Raw genomic sequence first — 12648 nt, 5'->3', positions numbered from 1 at the left:
CAATAACCGCAAATTGTCCCAATGAGATGCAATTTACTCTGAATTTACTCTGGTTACCCCCCTCGAGCTCGTCAGCCGATGCTTTCCCGTTTGGCGCCATTTAGCAGCCAAAGAGAGCTGATGCTCGCCCCGCGACACGAACGCAGCGCACAACGCAGCGAACACACCCCGGTTCGTCCACGGAGAGGTCCCACCACAACGAAACTCCCCACTTGAGCCTCATCGCCCTGGCCCAACTTCCGCACCACCATCCGCCCTCCACCCTAGAGCTTCCCCGGCCCGAGCTTCACCTCCATACCCACACAACCAACCCGCCTCCGTCGTCACGCCCCCCTCCACCCCGTCCCGCCCTATCGCGCCGCCCATTCCCGCCGCCCCGTCCCGCCATGTCGTACTTCTTCTCCACCCCCCTCGATATCGATATCCGTCTCGATGATGCCGATGACAAGCGGCAGATGGTCGACATCAAGCTCGACAAGAACAGAAAAGAGAAATGCCCGCTGTATTCTGACGGAGAGACGGTGAAGGGAGCTGTTACCATCAGGCCCAAGGATGGCAAGCGCTTGGAGCACACGGGCATCAAGGTGCAATTCATTGGAACAATAGGTCGGTCCCCTCCCCTCCCCCATCGGTCCCCCGTAGGTTCCATCGGCTGTGGACAACCCACGCCTCCGGGGCCTAACTCCGGACATCCGTCGTGTGGTTTCACACGATGAAGTAAAAACAAAAAACAAAAAACAAAAATAGAGAACAATTGCTGAGCAGAGAAACGTGTGCATTCTAGAGATGTTTTTCGATCGTGGAAACCACTACGAGTTCCTCTCCCTCGGACAGGAATTGGCCGCACCTGGCGACCTCCAGCACCCCCAGACGTTCGAGTTCGAGTTCAAGAACGTCGAGAAGCAGTACGAGTCGTACAACGGGATCAATGTGAAGCTCCGCTACTTTCTCCGCGTAACCGTCTCGAGGCGGATGGCGGACGTGATACGGGAGAAGGATATCTGGGTCTACTCCTACCGCATTCCTCCGGAGAGCAATAGCTCCATCAAGATGGACGTCGGGATTGAGGATTGCTTGCACATCGAGTTCGAGTACTCCAAATCCAAATATCACCTCAAAGATGTTATCGTTGGTCGGATATACTTTTTGCTGGTGCGACTCAAGATCAAACACATGGAGCTGTCCATCATACGGCGAGAGACGACCGGGACCCCTCCCAATCAATACAACGAAAGCGAGACCCTAGTGAGGTTTGAGGTATTTGGGCCCTACGATGTCCGGGGGGTGGCGGAAGTTTTTTGTTCTGACTGATGGTGTGCTGCCGACAGATCATGGATGGCTCGCCATCAAGAGGTACCTACACACACATCCGCGACGGAGTTGATGGCGGACTGCGTTGATTTCCAAGCTAATTGTTCCAGGCGAAACGATTCCAATCAGGCTGTTCCTAGGCGGCTTCGACCTCACTCCAACGTTCCGCGAAGTCAACAAGAAGTACTCGACACGCTACTACCTGAGTCTGGTCCTGATCGATGAAGGTTCGTTCACACTATTTTCTTCCACCCTACTGCCTATCTGCCCCCCACACTTGCTCAGCGGGGGGGGGCGAGGCCTGTGGATCTCCGCATCCTTGGACTAGGGCGGCTCGATACTAATATGGCGACTAAAAAACTCCAGACGCTAGACGATACTTCAAGCAGTCCGAGATTGTTCTTTACCGGCAGCAGCCTTAAGCGCTTCGAGAGTCTAGTTGTGGATGCCATGGACAGACAGCGCCGTTTGTACCGGCCGACTTAATAATACCTACCAGATGTTCAAAAACTTTTACTCTCCGAACCGTACCGTGACTGTGAGTCCGTCCGTGTGAAACCGTCCAGCGAGGGGTGAAGAAGGGGGTACCCGAGCAAGCAAGCAAATGGAGCACAAAAAAGCCACAGAGGAGGCATTCCATTGAGTTTGTGCTGGTTCCGTCCGTTGCGGATCCCTTCCCGGATATACCGGAGCAAATCCCTCAAAAGCTCCACCCTTGAAACACGTAGCAAGGCACTGCAGCCCGTCAGACTCTCGCTCTGTCTCTCTTGTCTCTGAGGCTTGTTTTTCATATAGCTTGGCTTCAAGAGGCGTTGACGGTCAACTCGAGCATACCTTTTGTATGTACTCGTAACGGCGGGGGATCATCTACCTATCTAACCACTTAGGGTCTGGCCGCAGCGAACAGGAGTACACGTTCCGTTGCTGAGTGAGTTTTATGTATGATGATATGTAGGCTGTCGAGCCAAGTTTGGTCGCAGCAACGTGGAGTAGGTAAAGTAGGTAACATCATCATGACCGACACCCATCAGGAAGGGATGGGAAGGATCCTTGATCGGGGCAGGATGGAGTAACATCACCACCGACACTCATCAGGAAGGGTCCTCGGTCACGAACGAATGACCGGACGAACTGTCTGCAGTGATGCAGTCAGTGATGCAGTGTACCTGATCCAAGCCGCATGTCACAACCCCCCATCCGCATCCCGGCCGGAAGGGTCTCCGCTTCCCCATATGATAGGTAGGAGGGGTGACGGGTGGGGCGCATCACATCCGCTCACTCTACCGCCCCCGTTTACGCCCCCGTTTACGCCCCCGTTTACGCCCCCGTTTACGCCCCCGTTTACGCCCCCGTCCTACGCCCCCATCCTACACCCCCATCAGTTTCGTCCCCCATCGGTTTTGTCGGTTGGGTGACTCGTCGTCGGCGACTGCATCGAGATCGATGGGATGTGTTGGATGTGGATGTGGATGAACATGGGCACGCTTTTTCGTTTTTCGTTTTTCTCCATGCGTGAGATGTGCGTGTGAGATGGAAGTGTGAGATGTGAGATGCCTGAGGCCTGAGGATTCCAGATTCATCATTCTGATCCCGCCCGCCGCCGATTCTTCGGTTAAAACAGCGCTGAGGAGGGGAGTAGGAGTATAGGCAGAGTAGGAAGTGGAGTAGGAAGTGGAGTGGGACTGTGGGAAGTGGAGTGCCAACCTGAGCTGTGAGCGAGAGCTTGGTAGGTATGAGGTGGGTATCATAGCTTCCTTCGTTACTTCTTCCTTCGCTCGCTCTCGCTCGCTTGTTTGCCTTGCCGTGCGTGGGGAGGCTTTTTCTTCTTTTTCTTTTATGTTTTTCTTTTCCTTTTCTTTCTTTTCTTTCTTTTCTTTTCTTTTCTTTTCTTTCTTTTTCTTTTTCTTTTTCTTTCTTTACTCCTGTCGTTCTGTTGTTGTTGGTACGTCTCCTCCTCCTCCTCATCCCCCACAACATCATGGAGATGGATATGATACATAACATAACATGTACAGACGGAGATGCCCTTCGAATGCATCCTCTTATTCCATACCTCCTTCGTCTCCTCCGTCTCCTCCGTCTCCGCTGTATGTAAGTAAGAGACACATGTACACAGGTATATCTTTCAGTGGTACCAAGTTCCAACAAGTTCTTTTGGTGGATAGCATATCCTACATACACATCTGCTCTGCACACGCTCTGTGCCGTGCGCCTGCGTCGTTATCTGTGTATCTCTCTCTCTCTCGACATCCGAATCTCCACGTGCGTCGTGGATTCTTCCTTTTTGTTCTTTTCCTTTTACTTTTCCTTTTCCTTTTCCTTTTCCTTTTCCTTTTCCTTTTCCTTTTCCTTTTCCTTTTCCTTTTCCTTTTCCTTTTCCTTTCTTTTCTTTTCTTTTTGCTTTCTTTCTTCCTCGCTCGCTCGCGTAGGTAGAGTACCTTTTTTTTCCTTTCCTTCCTTCCTTCTCGTCTCTTGAGTCTGGAATCGGGATCCATGATCTCCCGCGCTTTTCCTCGTCGTCGTCCTACATTCTTCCCCACGGAGTCCGTGCCCATTGTCCCGAAAGGAACTGGACTGAACCAAACTGCCAAGCGGATGCGGTTGTGCCGCTGCCCGCCCGGTGATTCCTCACCCACCCACGGCTGAGACCATAGCTACGGTACTTCTTCTTAGTGATGTACAGTACACACAACACACACACACACACACACACACATGTAGGACGTTCGGCGTCTAGGCGAGAAGGACGGGGACGGGTACGAGAGACATGAGATATGAGATGAGATGAGATGGGGTGATGGGATGGGGTGATCAGTATGTTTTCTTCTTCTTCTTCTTCTTCTTTGCTGTTCTTTTGCTTTGCTTTGCTTTGTGGCCTGTGTGGGGGGAGGATGTACCGCAATGGGATGTGTGTAGTGGTATTATGGTCACGACTGGATAGGCTGGCGGGTAGTTAGTGACTTGCTAGTAGTATTACATGTCTGATGGATGATGGTTTACCCAGGCGGCCACCGGCCCACCGCAAGAACGAATGAGAGAACGAATGAGAGACGAGAGATGGGAGCGAGGATTCGAATCCCGCCAACTCAACCGAAGTAAGCTGCCAGCGGGCCGCGCCGGTGTGGGTGGAGGCCTCAGGCGAGTGAGCACATACGGTACATACTCTACATACGGTACAACCAGCGCAGATTACCCTCAGCCAGTCAGTGATCCACCGACGGAAACGGGGGAAGGAAGGATGGATGGAAGTTGGAAGGAAACCTGAAGGGGGGAAGGAAACCTGGAAGTTGGAAGGGATTCAAGGGAAGGGGGAGCCTTATCGTCTCGGAGACCCCATACATACCATACCGGTATCCACACATCCACACATCCACACGCCTGCGTGCGTACGGCGTGCATGCTCAACAACAGCTCCACAGCTCCACAGCACAGCTCCAGTGCTCCACATGAAGAGTTTCCGTCCGCCAGCTTCCGGCTAGACATGTATGTACCTGGTGGTTGGCCACGTACGCCTCTAATATCTTCAATACATATCTCCAATATCTCCGGTGTGCACGGTATGTACGACGAGGATTCCTGCTTCCACTCCGCAGACACTACGCAGACACCCACCCGGCGACTAAGGCTTGCGGAGTCGAAGTGGAACGGCCTTGGTTTGGTTCGGATGGTTCGCACGGGGGTGAGGGAGGGAGTGAGTGAGTGAGGGGGCGATCCCTGCGTAATGCACCTACCAGTACCACATCATAGTACTGTGGAGCACCACCGCCATCACCGTCACCGCCGCCGTCGCCGCCGGGGCCGCCGTGCTCGCTATCAACGTCGGAGGGGGCGGTCTAGAATCTAGACGCAGTCTATGCAGGCAAGTGCTCCGCTTCTGCGGACTGCCCAGCGTCACCGACGTGCACGGAGGGCGGCGTTATCAGTCAATTGGGGGCGTGCCTAGGCCTACCGTACGTACTCTATCTCGCCGTATCGTATCCTGCATCAAGTCAAGTCACAGACGTCCAGCAGGTAACAGGTTTCAGCCATACCTACTCTGAATACCGTATCTTCCGCAGACGTCAACGTGACCGCCTGCGTGCGTGAGACTCGGCGGGAGAATGGGTGCGTGGGTGGGTGGGGTTTCGGACCAGCCAGTCAGGTACGATTGGCCGGAGCAGGAGCGTTTTCCTGTGCGCTCCTCCGCAATGTCTCGGACGGAACGGACGGAGGTTGCGCATAGAGTGTGTATGATCCCCAATATCGTCGTCATGTTCCCCATCCTACACGCACACACACAGACAGGCAGACACCCACACAGGCACGCACATGCTCATGATCGCTTCTTCTGTGGAACATGCACGGCCGCTCTAGAAAAGCACCATCTGTCCATCCGTCAATCCGTCTGTCAGTCTGGATGTGTGTCTGTGTGTCTAGCTGCGTGTCTGGCTGGATCGACATGCCGTCAATCGGAGTCTACTCTTCTCTAAGTCACCGTCACCGTCCATTTCCCCACTCTTTCTTTCTCCCCACCCTTTCTCCCCCAGGCTCCCCCCACTCCCTTCATAAAAAGCAAAAAAAATATAGCTAAACTAAAGCAGGCCCCGAAAAAAAAACTAAAAAACTAAAAAAGGGAAAAAGCAAAACCGTTACTCTATGTTCCGCGAACATCATGTCGTCTGCTGTAGATCGTCTCTAGAAAAGCAATTCTGCCAAGGAACTGGTCGTCCGGGGGGATGTGATGGGATGGGTTGGGCATACCGGTTTTGGCCCCCATGGACCGGTGGGGGAGATGGGAAGGAAGGGAAGGAAGAATGACGGGCCGTTGGATGGCTGGATGGATGGCTGGATGGATGGCTGGATGGATGGCTGGATGGATGGCTGTTGGATGGCTGTTGGATGGCTGTTGATCTCTTGGGGGGAGGGAAGCGGGGGGGTGGGGGGACCGCCTACCGCGCGCTCAGCTAGATGCGTCTGTCCCTGTGCTGTGATGGTCGGGTCTGGGATGACTGGGCTGGCCGCTGGCAGACGCAGGGTCTTGCGGTCGTCGGTTCCTCCAGGCTCCAGCTCGAATGGGGACGGGAATGCGAATGGGAATGCGAATGGGAAGGATGGGATCTTTCACGATGTGCAGGATTCCAATGGCTGGATGTACGGTACTGTACGTATGTATGTACTTACATACTACCGTACCGTACGTACCGTAGTACTCGGATGTACAGAGGTAGGCGAATAACTACCAACTGCCGTTGATGATACATACTTGGGTATGTACAACTCGCACGCACGCACATGTGGGGGATTTAGAAGACCAAACGGAGGGAATAGAAGAGAAGCACTTCCCGCCCGCTTTTCTCGTTCCGTGATGGCCAGCTACCTACGGTACTCTACTTGCATACATATCTCTGGATAAGACACCTTCTACATACCGTGTGCTCTGCAGAAGAAGCAGAAGAGAAAAAGGAATCACCATGGAAGGGCTTACGGAACCGAAAAGAAAGAAAAAAGGGAAAAAAGGAATCACGAAAGTATGTACGGTATTTACGGTACTTATTTAGCCCTCCGGATGGAAACACCGGACTAAAAAGAATTTCGAGAGACTCTGCTCTACTGCCGTCCCGGAAGGATATGACTACCACCTGGTAGTTATGCACATGCCTACGGCATCGCTACTCATAGGTTTGTCCCCGGTGGTTAGGTTAGCCTTCACCACCGCATCCAGAGCACCCAGGTACGTAGGAATCGATGCCATCGACAGTGACAGCGACGTTTGGAGCCTACACTACTCCCCACGCACTGCATCCCGCCGATCCGCACCTGCCACCACTGCCGTCCAAAAAGGACACGGTATATACCTACAAATTCCTACCCAGAACATGAACACTGACTCGGATATCCGACCCCGAAGCAGAAAGCCCAACCACCACGAAGCAGAGCAGAGTCATCCCGTAGCATACGGTAGACTCCAAGCAAGCCCTCGTGCTTCCCGTCGCTGCCGTCCAATGTCATTTCTCGCCGGTCCCACTCCGACTCTCCAGCCATCCAGCGCTCTACCATCCCCCACACATGACGTCCCAAGAGCATCGCCGGTCGCCGGGGCATGGGAGCACGAGCTCCGCCCCTCCATCTGTAAACCTCAGGACCGGAAAAAAACGCCGGACAGGGCGGCCACGTGCGGCTCCAGTTCAGCTGCGTGTGGACCCAGATTCCAATTGTGTTTGTAAGTACAAGGTAGATATATCATATCCAGAGCATATGGTATTCGACGTAGGTAAGTAAGTAGGTATCCCCGCGAAAACAGCCGGCTTTCCAATGACACCAGGCATTTACTCGCTACATACTCGCTTCTCTAGGTACTCGCCCATCTCCGGCCGGCCCGCACGCACCTGTATGTAGGCTATGAGTGAGTGGGTGGGTGAATGAGCGGAGGGCGAGAACGTGGGGTACATACTTCTGCATCCTACTTTTTCGTCAGGATACATACATATCCACATAAAATCCAGAAGAAGAAGAAGAAGAAGAAGAAGGGGGAAAAAGCAAAAACGGGCCGAGGCCGGGAGGGGGCGAGAACGGAAAAAGCAATCCTACCATACAGCCATCCAATCCATCATCCATCTCTCCAGCTATCTTTCCCATCAATCCATCACATCCATCCAATCCATCCATCCATCGAAACTCGCTGTGTGTGCATCTCCGAGGGAAAACCTGCCTCGGCACGGGGAAAAAGGAATTCTGGGGGGAGATGGGGGAAACGGGGGGAAGCAGGATGACGGAAGTCCTGCCTGCCTGCTTGCTTGCCTACTTGCCTACCTGCCTACATACATACCCACCCAGCTAGCTGCCTACCTACATAGCTGATTAGGGCAGCAAGGAAGTGACTCGAGGAGCTGAAAGATCTAGATAGCGAACACGGGCAATCACTCGGTGTCCGTTTCCGGATATTTCATTTTTGGTTTGTTTTTTCGGGGCGGATTTGGCAGCTGAGTGGAGGTCGCGTCCATTAAGGTTTTGCCAGGTCGTGGTTTGATTGCGTGGGAAAGATACCGTAAGCATGTAGGCATGTGAGCATGTGGGCATGTGGGAAGAGAGCTGTACTATGATAGATCCAAACTGGGCATAGATATGTTTTTTCGGGAGCGACTTTAACTTCCGCCTAGGTAGAGTACCTCGTGACTCGGCGACACTTTCGGTTACCGCCTATTTAGCCGTCTATGTAGCCCCCGAACGTCTGGGTTTACTTATCCAGCGCGATCAAACCGGGGGTGAAGGCTGAGATGGGCGATCTACCTATGACGTAGGTACTTATCTCTCCAACGTCCGGATGTTTATACATAGGTACGTGGGGGCAGCCTCGCCGGGCTGCTCGAGCTGAGCTGGCCAAGAATCTACCACGGCCTGCAGATTACGGTATAGCCCGTCCGCCATCTGCTGGATGGACTTCTGGACTTCTGGACCCGTACCGTACTGTATCTATGTAGCCATCCCGGGATGAACCAAATCACACATCACATCATATCACTCACTGTCGCTGGCACTATCGACGAGATCCTCTCCCCCCCCCCACAGGCCCTCGTGAATGAGACGATATCACTCTTCTCTTCATGTCTGTAGACGGCCAGGCCAGGCCGGCCAGATAATCCAACATACCAGCCACTAGATCCCACGGGCCACCATCATCACGGGCTTATGACTGACTTATAGAAGGTTTATAAGAATATCTAGGCTTACATACAGCATACATAAGGCTTCGAACTTTATTACATGCCCTATATGATAGGTACTGTGTCCGAGCCGGTGCCGGCGATAAGGCTTCCGTGCGGCGTGAGTGGGTATGAAGGTATGAACATTGAAGGTATGAAGCCTGAAGCCTGAAGGCCCTTCCACTACGGTACTAAGTACTGGGTAGACAGTCCCCGCCCCAATGAAGTCCGTCCATGTCCCCCGAGAAGACCGCTCGCACCGGCGAGGGGGCCGGTCGTCTGCGCAGTGTGCCACCGAGTGCTGAGTGCTGAGTGCTAAGTGCTGCATCAGCCCGCTGGCATGATCTATGTACCTAGGTTTCTTGGAGGGACGACACTGGATCAGGATACAACGAGCGTGTCCTCGCCGACGACGATGAGATCTTTCCGGGGAAACATCTTGTGTGCTACATACACGGCCGACCCACCCAGTGCCCAGTGCCCACAGCGCAAGGGGGAATACTAATGACCTTCGAGTCTGGAGGAGTATGCATTCGCAGCGATGGTGTAGTTACAGTGCTTTGGTCTTTAGTCTTTGGTCTCTGGTCTTTTCTTTGCGGCTACCTATCATACACAACTATCATCAATCACCGCTCATCATCCGTGACTCGCGAGTGAGTGCAACGTGCCGCACCGACGACGAACGTGTCTATGTACCTATTCGACTCCACTTCCTACAAAGTATGTGCCGCGGTGATAGCGTCAACCGCGCTCTTACCACCCACTTATGTACCCACCTACCTGCTGCTGCTGCAGCAGACACCATTCCCATCCCCATTCCCATGACACATGTACTCAGTACAATCACCAAAATCGCTTCTCCGGCTTGCACGTATTGTACTCTATGCACTGCGGAGAACAAAAAAATATACACCGTATGCTCAGGCACCTCCTCAAGTTACTCCATATTAGTCGAAATTACCACGCCGTGCGTCTTCTGATGCCTCTTCATTTGATCTGTGTCTTCGTCAGCATCTACGCCTCTATCCCATCACGGGATCACTCACCAAGCCGATGAAACGACCGATCGCATCCCGGAAAACTACAAACATGCCGACCGACCGGATTGTGTGCTGTGCATCACTGTCAGAATCGTTCACATCACTCCATATCTCGAGGACAGCGAGAACATACTCTTCCTATGTTTCGACAGATTACTGCTTTCAGAGAACCTCTTTCCGCAGCCGGGGTAGGTGCACATGAGTGGTCTCTCGCCAGTATGTACGCGCTTGTGCATAGTCATAGCGGAGCCCTGGGCGAATTCCTTTCCGCAGAACTATAGATTTATCGGTATGTGTGTTCGTGCGTGCGTCGGTGTGGGGGAAGGGGTGGGGTTTGCGCTCACGTTGCATTTGTACGGCTTTTCTCCGGTGTGCGTGCGAATGTGTTGCTGGAGAGCCTGTGGCGCCGAGAACTCTTTGCCGCACTCCTCGCACGTGCAACTCTTGACTGCGATCCTCGGGGGTTCATTTAACACCTGTGTGATACGGTACGATACGGAGGGCGGGAAGCAGGAGTCGGGTACTTACATCCAGTGTGGGTCTGGAGGTGCCGCTCGACTTTGCCCTTCTGGCTGAACGGCTTGTCCATGCGATTACATCCGGCCCAGTGGCAGAAGTAGCCCGTCTTCTTTCGCAGCGCGTTGATGTGTATTTCTTTTGCGTGCTGCTGCAGGTCCGTCGACGAGGTGAAGAGCATACCGCATGTGTGTACGTTTCCGTCCCGATCTGTATCCTGCCACTGACACGTTCTCGCCACGGTGTCTGGAGACTTCCCAACGTGCGGAACCAGGTGCTGCGTCTGCACATGTTTCTCGAGGTCGGGTGCGAGCAGACCACACGTGTCCCATTTACACTGCGGGCCGAACGGGAGATGGGCGGCGTTGATGTGCGATTGCAGCTCGGCTTCGCTGTTGGCTATGGCACGGCATCCCTCCCACATACAGATCAGCTTGCTGGGTGGGGGCGCGTGGTAGAATTTTACGTGGTCCAAGAGGCTGTTGGGGTCTGGGGTCTCCTGTCCGCAGCCGTCCCAGAGACAGGTCAGCGTGTCGAGCTGCTGCGTGCCGTACTGGATGTGGGCGTGCTGGATGTGGTCTTGCAGAGCTAGGTTGTCGAAGAAGGTCTCGTCACAGCCGTGGTCCCAAAGACAGTCTATGTCCCCGAGGTTCGAGGACATTGGTGTAGGAGCGGTGGAGGAGGGCGTAGTCGAGTAGCTATGGTCGAATGCCGGCGTGGCCACCGGCGTCAATTCCGAGATCTTACGTCGTTTCGAGGGTTGCTGCAGCAGCGGTGTTTCCGTTTCCTCGAACCACCTAGGAACACTAGGAACAACACCACCACCACCACCGGAATAGAGCTGATCACCGGAGAGGGCATTGAACGGTGGGAGATGCATAGTATCTAGCGTCAAACTATTCGGTGCGATGCTAGCATAATGCCCCGTCTCGGTACATCTCGGCGCCGGCTTCTGCCAGCGGTTGGAATTCGCATTATTAACGTGAAAGGAAACATAGTTGTGAGCGTCCACACCGCCGTGATACGAAGCCGCCGGCGACGACTCACGGACAGCAGTCGCGGGCGGCGACTTCCCCGCGCGACAGCTATACTCCCTGCAAATAGCTTGACTGCAGCCGGACACAAAGCACGGCACCTCGCACGGCAGGGTCAGACACTCCTCCTCCCTGCACGCCGTATCGTGGCAGTAGACGGTCTCGACACACGCCACACCGCAGGGGTCGACCGGGCAGACCTCGTCCTCGCAGAGCACGGTCTGGCAGGCGGCACCGGCCATCTGCGCACACGGCGATCCAGGACACGACGACGCCGACACCGACGACGGCGACGCCGAGACGACCTTGCAGTCGTCCAGACTGCAGTGGGCAACGGCTTCGATGCTGCATTCGTCCGGGCAGTCGCCGCAACACTCGTCGTTCTCACACTTGTCAACGCAGTTGTCGTTGTCGCAACACGAGCTGCAGTTGTCGTCCACGATCGCGGACATGTCCGCGAAGATTTGCCGGTATACTAGGTCGTTAAAGTCGAGGTTCAGATGCTGTTGTGGCTCGGGAACGGGGCTGTAGTTGCTATAGTGGTGGTTCGGGAGCAGGTAGCCTGGCGGTTTACATTGCTGCTGCTGAAGTTGCTCGTGGGAGGGAAACGGGCGTTTGCGGATGTTGGGCGTCGCCGAAGCGTGGAATGAGGAGGCCGACATCATAGCGAGCGGTGGGGGCTATGGGGGAGGGGGAAGATGTGGGCGGAGGATCGTCTCTGATGCGCTCTGGTCGATAGTCGGTCGATGGGGGGCGGCGAGGCGCACTACGGTTGATTGATTGATTATTGGTTGAGGGGTGGTATGTGTGTGGGGGGTAAGAGAGAGAGTCGCTTCTGTCTCATACTGTTCCAGCCGCCTTCTCGGCTCTCAGGTAGAGTAACCACCAAGGTTCCCGCATCGTGCTCTGGTCTCCACCAGTCTCGCACCGTGTACCTTTTTTCTTCCCCTCCATCACCGTCATCGCATTCGAGTTGGATGCGCACACATGCAAAAGAAAGGTCGCTTCCATCTACTTTCTACTAACTATCACGATCTGAGTTCGCCTGCTTAATATAACCTTCCCCAG

The 12648-nt window shown here is 54.2% G+C and overlaps 2 protein-coding genes across 2 annotated transcripts; one reads left to right on the top strand and one right to left on the bottom strand.

The window, feature by feature from the left end:
• Positions 1 to 243: 243 nt before the first annotated feature.
• On the top strand, positions 244 to 1834 carry BZA05DRAFT_390179 (vacuolar protein sorting-associated protein 26-domain-containing protein). Its single transcript, XM_051482863.1, has 5 exons — positions 244 to 606; positions 785 to 1257; positions 1329 to 1353; positions 1422 to 1538; positions 1678 to 1834. Exons 1-5 carry the CDS (start codon positions 387 to 389, stop codon positions 1731 to 1733), a joined length of 891 nt encoding a protein of 296 aa, XP_051342176.1. The 5' UTR covers positions 244 to 386; the 3' UTR covers positions 1734 to 1834.
• A 7735-nt stretch (positions 1835 to 9569) lies between these two features.
• On the bottom strand, positions 9570 to 12410 carry BZA05DRAFT_434401 (uncharacterized protein). The gene is made up of 5 exons (XM_051486319.1): positions 10559 to 12410; positions 10375 to 10478; positions 10164 to 10305; positions 10037 to 10102; positions 9570 to 9986 (listed from the first exon to the last, which is right to left on the bottom strand). The coding sequence occupies exons 1-5, from the start codon at positions 12243 to 12245 to the stop codon at positions 9928 to 9930; spliced, it is 2058 nt and encodes a 685-aa protein (XP_051342175.1). The 5' UTR covers positions 12246 to 12410; the 3' UTR covers positions 9570 to 9927.
• Between the last annotated feature and the right edge of the window lie 238 nt (positions 12411 to 12648).

This window comes from Tricharina praecox (assembly GCF_024521635.1).
Source record: "Tricharina praecox strain CBS 144465 chromosome Unknown BZA05scaffold_5, whole genome shotgun sequence".
NCBI lineage: Eukaryota > Fungi > Ascomycota > Pezizomycetes > Pezizales > Pyronemataceae > Tricharina > Tricharina praecox.
Note: the sequence above shows the minus strand (reverse complement) of the source record. Positions and strands in the feature narration are given on the sequence as shown.

Bases quoted from the DNA above. Each gene is read 5' to 3' on its own strand.
- BZA05DRAFT_434401 (XM_051486319.1), bottom strand. From the start codon at position 12,245: ATGATGTCGGCCTCCTCATTCCACGCTTCGGCGACGCCCAACATCCGC. The intron at 10,103-10,163 runs GTATGTTCTCGC...AGTGATGCACAG, and splicing joins TCTGTCGAAACATAGGAAGA to CACACAATCCGGTCGGTCGG. The intron at 9,987-10,036 runs GTGAGTGATCCC...ACGAAGACACAG, and splicing joins TCGGTCGTTTCATCGGCTTG to ATCAAATGAAGAGGCATCAG.
- BZA05DRAFT_390179 (XM_051482863.1), top strand. From the start codon at position 387: ATGTCGTACTTCTTCTCCACCCCCCTCGATATCGATATCCGTCTCGAT. The intron at 607-784 runs GTCGGTCCCCTC...TGTGCATTCTAG, and splicing joins GCAATTCATTGGAACAATAG to AGATGTTTTTCGATCGTGGA. The intron at 1,539-1,677 runs GTTCGTTCACAC...AAAAAACTCCAG, and splicing joins TCTGGTCCTGATCGATGAAG to ACGCTAGACGATACTTCAAG.